At 34.8% G+C, this 8,524-nt stretch overlaps 1 protein-coding gene across 1 annotated transcript; it reads left to right on the top strand.

The window, feature by feature from the left end:
- Positions 1-966: 966 nt before the first annotated feature.
- On the top strand, positions 967-2,673 carry LOC139875986 (uncharacterized). The gene has a single exon (XM_071863283.1). The coding sequence runs from the start codon at positions 1,384-1,386 to the stop codon at positions 2,671-2,673; it is 1,290 nt and encodes a 429-aa protein (XP_071719384.1). The 5' UTR covers positions 967-1,383.
- Positions 2,674-8,524: the final 5,851 nt, after the last annotated feature.

Raw genomic sequence — 8,524 nt, forward strand, 5'->3', positions numbered from 1 at the left:
CAGCATCTTGATACAAACCATAGGGACCATTTCAGTAATTTTGTCTTTTTAAATGGAAAGAAAAAGCTAAATGTCATGTAGTAATAGAATTAACTAGAAAAAGGAGCCCGCGCGATGCCGCGGGGTCTTTGGGTTGCGTATTCATAGTTAACGGAGCGTATTATATGTGTATATATGTATTGAATGTAGTCCGATGTATTGAGCGTTTTTTTTAAGTGTCCGTTTCGCGTATAGTTATACCGTTGTGTTCGTAAGATTTTTTTGAGTTGAACGGTGGGCTCGGAAAAATTTAACTCGCACCGAGCGAGAAGATAGGACCCGCTAAAAATTCGGGTGGAATTTGTTTCTTTTATTTTAATAAAATTGTATATTTACATTTTTTACCCCTGAGAAAATGTAAATCTGAGGGGTCGTTGTGTAAATTGAGGCAAAGGTGAGGGGCCGATTGCAGTGTGAACGCAAAGTATCATAAACAATTGAAACTACCAAATTCTTCATGAGTTTTAGTATATAGGAGTAAAATTGTATATTTACATTTTTTACTCCTGAGAAAATGTAAATCTGAGGGGTCGTTGTGTAAGTTGAGGCAAAGGTGAGGGGCCGATTGCAGTGTGAACGCAAAGTAAAAATTACAATCATAAAGAATCGAAAATATCAAATTCTTCGTGAGTTTTAGTATGTAGGGTTAATGTTTGAGAAAAAAATTCATAAGCTTTTTTTTAATTATTTTACGCATATAAAGTTTCTAATTACTCTCTAAAACACTTAAAAAAGAGACAATTTAGCCCAAGATACTCAAGATGGACTCTTACCTAGGACTAAGTTATTGGTCAACTCCATTAAACTGTTGGGTTTGACAGTTTCACAAATTCCTGTGTACTCAACCCTACAACCGATAGATACATGCACCTATTATATCTCTATATCTCTATACATCCGTAAACTAAAAAAGGTGGCAGTAAACAAAAGATGAACCAAAACAATGGGCTGTCTACTTGCTGTAAAACTAGTTATCACAAAACCAAAACCTCCCGCAAAACCATCTGCCCGCCCCCAAACAATCATCTATATCACCTCATCCATCCACCAAAAATCCAAAATGAATCACAAATTTTTATACTTTTTTTAAATTCTAAATTCTGGGTTTTCAAATTCACATCATTTCAGTTATTGGGTATGTTTCAAAATTTGTTCTTGCAAAAGTTTTAAATTATCATTCTACCATTACACTTTATCCATCTGAAATTTTGCTAAAGACAATATAAACACCTTTTTGTAAAATCTGAATTTTGGGTTTTCATTTACATGTAATTTCAGATAGTGGGTATATCTCAAAATTTAATCTTGTGAGAAATTTTATAAAATTCTTGAAATTTGAAGCGAATGGAAATGGAGAATAATGGCATGTTTTCTAATAACATTTCCGGTGGGTCCGGAATGTTAGGGCTTGAAATGTCATTAAACAATCATCCTCAACAACAACAAAATTCCAATTTCCACCACCATCAACCACCGTTCGCCGCCGAATACACACCCAAAAAGAGATCTTCAACAACAACTGATGAAGAAGAACAACCTCATAACAACCCTTCAACCACCGAAGAAAGTGGTGGTGATTTGAATTTAAGAAAAGGGTCACCATGGCAAAGAATGAAATGGACAGATAATATGGTAAGATTGTTGATAATGGTGGTTTTTTACATCGGAGATGAAGTGGGGTCTGATCAAGTACAGGGTTCCGACACGGCGGCGAAGAAAAAATCCGGCGCCGGCGGTGGTGGTTGTGGTGGTGGTGGGGTGATGCAAAAAAAGGGCAAGTGGAAATCAGTTTCTAAAGCAATGATGGAAAGAGGGTTTTATGTGTCACCACAACAATGTGAAGATAAATTTAATGATTTGAATAAAAGATATAAAAGGGTTAATGATATATTAGGAAAGGGGACAGCTTGTAAAGTTGTTGAGAATCAAAGTTTGTTAGAAAATATGGATCATTTGTCACCTAAAATGAAAGAAGAAGCAAGAAAATTGCTTAATTCTAAGCATCTTTTCTTTAGGGAAATGTGTGCTTATCACAATACTTGTGGTGGTGGTAGTGGTGGTAGTGGTATTGTGCATAATTCTTCACCACAAGATGTTGCTATAACCGAACAAAGGTCGAGTTATAGACCGAATTGTGTCCATGATAACGATAATGATAACGATAATGATCATGAAGAAGAGGATGATGAGGAAGAGGATGATGGTGATGAGGAGGATGATGAGGGATTATCGAGTCGAAAAAGGGGTAGGATGAGTGAAATTGAGGGATATGAGAATGTGGTGCAACAATTTAATGGTGAATTGAGTTTAATGATACAAGATATGACAAAAAGTGTAAGGGAAAAAAGACAATGGGTGAAGGTAAAAATGATGCAATTGGAAGAACAAAGAGTAGGGTATCAAGGTGAATCATATGAATTAGAGAAACAAAGATTGAAATGGTTGAAATTTAGTTGTAAAAAAGAAAGAGAAATGGAGATTGAGAAGATAAGAAATGAAAGAATGAAGCTTGAGAATGAAAGAATGGTGCTTTTGTTAAAGCAAAAGGAAATGGAATTAGTTGATCTTCAACAACAATATTCATGTAATCCTCATCATAGAAGGACAAGTGATGCATCTTTATTTAATGGTTGATTTCTTTTATTCAAAGTTTATCTTTTATATGTTCCTTTTTGTGTATATATAGGTTTGATCTTTCATTTTTGCATTCTTCAAATTCTTTTTGTTTTTTGGTTTATTTTATAGCAACACATGCTTAAAATGAAGAATCATCTTCTATCGAGAGTTTAAGAACTAATCAATATCTAGTGCACTGTTAGTTGATTGGATTTTCTTAAAGTGTTTTCAGGTTTTCAGAGAACCTATCATTGTTTTTGTTTGATTTCTTATTTGAAATGATCCCACAATATTTTCTTCATGGATTGATCTCGATGTGAATACATCATACATCATTCTATGCATTACTCCCCGCCCCATTTAATTGTCGGGTATTTTATTTCATTCAAATATCTCAAATTAATTATTCATTTCTTGGTAAAGTTCTTTTATACTCTTAACGACCAAACGATAGGTAAAGTGATATGTAAAACTAGAAATTAAACAAAAAGGACAGTATAATAATGACATTTTTAAACTGTGTATTTATTGTATAGAAACAAATTAATATGGAAGGGAGGGAGTACAATACAGATGAGATGAGGTGCTCGTCGTGCGTTACTGCGGGCCGCCTCTTTATTTGTAGTAAGGTGATTTGATGAAATGTTTGTTGTATGAGTCTCGCTTCAACAACTATTGTATATTGAAGAGCATGATTGCATCTTATAAAATTGATGTGTGTTTTGTAGTTGACGTAGTGGTAGTACTTTTCATTAAATATTATTAGACGTTAACTGTTGTGATATAGAAGGAAATACTTATCTTTTACTCATTTACACACTATATAAACTTAGAAATATAATACTTTATATACTTATTAAGTTTTATTTTTAATATTTATTATTATTTTCTTTATATTATTAATTTGACTACTAAGAGAATAATATCAAAAAAAGAAGAGGTTAACATGTAAGTAGAAAAAGGAGGGGTTTGGAACCTGTACCCTCCACATATGTAACCAACACCAACTTATCACTTGATCTAAGGTACCCTTTGTATTATGAGTGGTATATGGAGTATTATTTATATATATATGCATGAATGGTTTGAGAAATAAATTTGTAAAATGATTATTCTACCCGAATAAACAGGAACCAACACTATGGGTATGTTTAGTTTGGAGCTTTTAAGAACTTTTAGCTTCTAGTTTTTATCAAAAAGCTTTTATTTAAATAAAAGTTTCGTTTAGTTAAAAGAGTTTAAAGCTTTTAGACGGATGAAAAAAGCTAGAAGCTAAAAGCTTATGAAATTAGCGTTTGAGAAAATGCTGCTATGTTCTTTTTCATTTTACTCTACATTTTAAAGCTACTCTGTCAAACACCTAAATACATATATAAAGCTAACATTATCAAAGTGTTGGTTTATCATTGGTGACCTGACTTCCCATAAAGGAAGTCAGGGATTCGACCCCTATTTATTGCAAGAATATTTTCATTGAGTTTACTCACTCATTTCATTGGCCTCACCGAGGGGGTTTTATCACACGCGATACCTGTATGGATTCGCCGTGTAAGTTTCCTCCTGAGGGCTCGTAGGACAACAATGGTTTGTCCCAAGAAATTATTGGGTGGGTGCGTGTGATGACCCGGAAAATTTCGACTAATTTAAACCAATTCTCTATATGATTTAATATTATGTAATATATATATATATATATATATATATATATATATATATATATATATATATATATATATTATAAGATGTACAAGTAAAACACTAATTGTTACTGTAAAAACGACTTTACTACAGTAAAACACTATTTACTACAGTAAAACACTATTTGCTACAGTAAAACCGTATTTTGCTACAGTGCTACAGTGAATTGCTGCAGTAAACACTATTTTGCTGCAGTAAACACTATTTGCTACATTAAATACTATTTGCTACAGTAAATACTATTTGTTACAGTAAACACTATTTACTACAGTAAACACTATTTGATGTCGACGAACTAGCAAACAAAAACGGATAAGGCGGTCATGCGATCGCATGGCAAAAACACTGAAAACTCATGCGATCGCATGAGCTACAGTAAATGGAAAAGTATTATAAATACACCAGTTTGCTCGACGATTTTTTTCAACTCTTTCTTATTCTTCTTCAATTTAAATTTAAATTTATAATTTTAATTATAATTTTAATTTTAAGTTTAATAATAATAAAGTATATTCGAGTGTGCTTTAATTCGGGTTTCAAACCGCTTTAAGCTAAGGAAATATTGGGTATTGTTCGGGGTATTGTTCTTGAATCTAAGGCCAACCATACAGTCGTCTACCATCATTACGTCTACGCAATTTGCCTACAATATTGAGTCTCAATATTGAACTGTGAGTTTATAGTCTCCCATTTTAAATACTTTAAATATTTTAGGGCTGAGAATACATGCAATTTATTTTAAACGCAATAAGACACAAGTACATACTAAATTCTACACTGAGTTAAACCGAAAATCCCTTAGCTTTGGTAACTAGTAGCTGCCAGTACATAGGATATGGACTAGTGGGCGCGAATAATTATATATGGATCCATAGGGCTTGACATCCCCGTCCGAGCTAGAGCGCTAGCCTTTTAACGGACGTATGTTATTTGAGTTTATGACACGTTGGTTTGCGTGTATTAAAACGAATGGGGTAATTATCCTTATAGCGTTAAGTTTAGTTACCAGGGTGCTCTGTTACGTAGAATCTATTGATAAAGTTTTGATGAAATCTTGTGGTCTATCTTTATATACTTATGACTCGAGCAATTAAACCTATAACTCACCAACATTCGTGTTGACTTTTTAGCATGTTTTATTCTCAGGTCCTTAGAATGCTTCCGCTGTGATGTGCTTGTTGTCTGCATGGAGTCTCTCATGCTTTGTATAAAGTTTATTGCATTCTAAATAAAACTGCGTTGTGTAATAAATAATTGGACTGTGATGTCAACCTGTAAATTAAAGACTTATGTATTTTGGGGTTTTGCTTATACCTAAGCTGTAACGGACTGAAACCCGGGCTAGTTGTAAGTTGCCTATTTTGCCCTTAGGGTTTGTGCTTAGTCTTAAGTGCTTTTATTTTAATTATTTTATTAGTGTTTTATTATAATTGTGTTGTGACCAATTTGTGACAAGTGTCCCAGAACAGGTTTGTTTATTTTATTTGGACCTCGTTTGGGCTACCTAATCTTGTGCGAAAGATTTTAGATAACTGGTAAATACCTGTGTGTGATGGGGTATTAATTTTTAACACATAAGAGTGTAATATCTAGATGTTTCCATCCATTTCACCTAATTTTCCAAAAATAAGAACGTACCTAAACTCTACACCTTCACAAACCCTAATTGATCTATGCTAGAAATTGAATCAAGAGGCTTTAAGGATTGATTCATATCATCTTTGTGATTATTTATCCAGGTTTGTTTTCTTAAATTCGTGTGTTAATTCTTAGAAATTGGGTTTGGAGGGTAAAATGGGTTTTTGATAGATATTAGCTCAAATCTAGTTGTTTGATATTTAAAAACATCAATTGATATTAGAAATAGGTTGTATATATGTTTAGTAACTTTCTTGTGCTTAAAATTTGATCAAAATCGCTCAAAAATCGAGTTTTTTGGGGGAAAATCACGAAATCAGCGAATGTGTTCGAAACCAGTTGCTACAGTATTTTGCTACAGTATTTTGCTACATTATTTGCTACAGTACCGAGTTGCTACATTGTCACTCTTTGCTACAGTACTGAGTTGCTACAGTGTCACTATTTGCTACAGTACCGAGTTGCTACAGTGTCACTACTTGCTACAGTACCGGGTTGCTACAGTGCCACTATTTGCTACAGTACCTTTGTGAAATTGAAACGGGCGTAACTTTCAAAACGTAACTCCGTTTTTGATGAATAAACTATCGTTGGAATCTTAATAAAGAATACTTTTCAATGGTGAACTTTTAAGAAACTAGATCAAACTATTTTTGGGCCATAAGAGGAGTTTTAGTGTGTATGTCGTGTTTTGCACGCATCTGTATGCCATTATTGAGTGGAGTTATGATGTAGACTCATAAAATTATGAATATATAGTGTTATGACCTAATTAATTGTATGAAACGATTATATTATTTATTGGATATGTTTATTAACTTTGTTTGTGTTGTTCTCAGGTTATAAGGACAAGGAGGAAGCTCAGAAATAATAACTGAGCAGTTGCTGGTAATTGGTGAGTGGGTCTATCTCCGGATAGAGTTTAAGTAGCATATCATGCTACTGTGGCTGACTCTTTTACCATGCATAGGGTAGAAATTGCCATGTTAGAATAATATAGTATGTCTGATGTTGTATGTGATTTATGTGTACACTGTATGAATGGCACCAGTCGGGCTTAGGAAGACTGGGGACTCGAGACCGTGCCTAGGAGAGGTTAGAGTCCGTATGAGGTCAACCGTGCCTAGAGGAGGTTGGGTCTATAGGCTACTGATTGTGGAGTATAGTGTGAATGATGCACCACCTGCATCTGGATAACTATACTGTGAATTGAGTAGCAGGGACTATCGGTAGACTCAAGTCCGATCAGCTAGGAGTCGTGTGCTCGTACAAGCCGCCGATCCTCGTATTGTCTTATTGTATGCTAGTTGGTAGTTAGCATGTGTTGTTGTTAGTATATAGCTTATGTGTGACTTAAGCTATATCTGTTAGATAGATTCCATTCACTTAGCGGTGCGCTAATCCCCCACATAATTACCCCTTGCAGATTTAGGTACTACTAGTCGGGATGGGTGCTGATGCAGAAGACATGTTTGACAACCCTACTCTGATGTGAACTTTTGTTTAAATCATATTTTGTAATAACGTAACACCGTTGTGTAAACTTAAACTTAATTACTCAGATTAAGTAATGACGCGACTTATAGTGTGTTTGTTAATAAAGTCTTCCGCTGTGTTTTAAAAAAAATGACTGGTGTTACAAGTTGGTATCAGAGCATGGTTTGACAACAAATACGTGCGCGTATTTTGTTCCCAAACCCTGAGGCAAGTCAAACATGTCTGTGGGAGTGGGGGCTAAGTGGAAAATAGGATATACGTGTGTTAGTTATGATTGAACTAACTGTTATCCACTAAGCTTTTGTGTGAGATGTTTTGTAGCACAGGTATGGCTGATAGAAACGCAACTGGCTCTTCCAACCCCGGAACATTCAGAGCACCAGAAGAGGGTGTTGAGTCGGATGATGATCAGAGTAGTTACATCCTTCAGTTAGAAAGCAAGCTAAAAGAGGCTGAGGATAAAATTAATGAGCTTGAATTGGCGAGACATTCTGGAAATGATGATACACCACCTGGATTCCCAACCGCGCAATCCCAAACGATACCTAATGTGCCTCAGAACCAGTTTCAGAATCAAATACCTAACCAATATTATATGCCACCACAAAACACCTTTACTTACCAAAATTCCATGATGATGAATCCATACCAAATGCAAATGTTCCAACAACCTTACATGCAACCATCTAAAAGGTGTACTTATAAAAATTTTCGTGATTGCAAACCCTCCGAGCTCTCTGGAAGTACTGATCCGACTGTAACTCTCAATTAGTTGCGAGAAGTTGAAAGGGTATTTGAAGCGTGTCAGTGTGAACCCGAGCTGAAGGTAACATATGTTAGTAGACTGTTGAAAGGTAGGGCTATGATTTGGTGGGATTCTTTGATTTTCAGTATACCGAAAGAGCAAGTGAGTATGATCACATGGCAGCAGTTTTATGGGAAGGTGTGTGAACAGTATTGTAATCCATTTGATATGAACCGAATCAAGACTGAGTTTCTTGAAATGAAGATGACACCTCAAATGACGATCGATGAG

The sequence above is a fragment of the Rutidosis leptorrhynchoides genome, chromosome 11 (genome assembly GCF_046630445.1).
Source record: "Rutidosis leptorrhynchoides isolate AG116_Rl617_1_P2 chromosome 11, CSIRO_AGI_Rlap_v1, whole genome shotgun sequence".
Taxonomy (NCBI): Eukaryota; Viridiplantae; Streptophyta; class Magnoliopsida; order Asterales; family Asteraceae; genus Rutidosis; species Rutidosis leptorrhynchoides.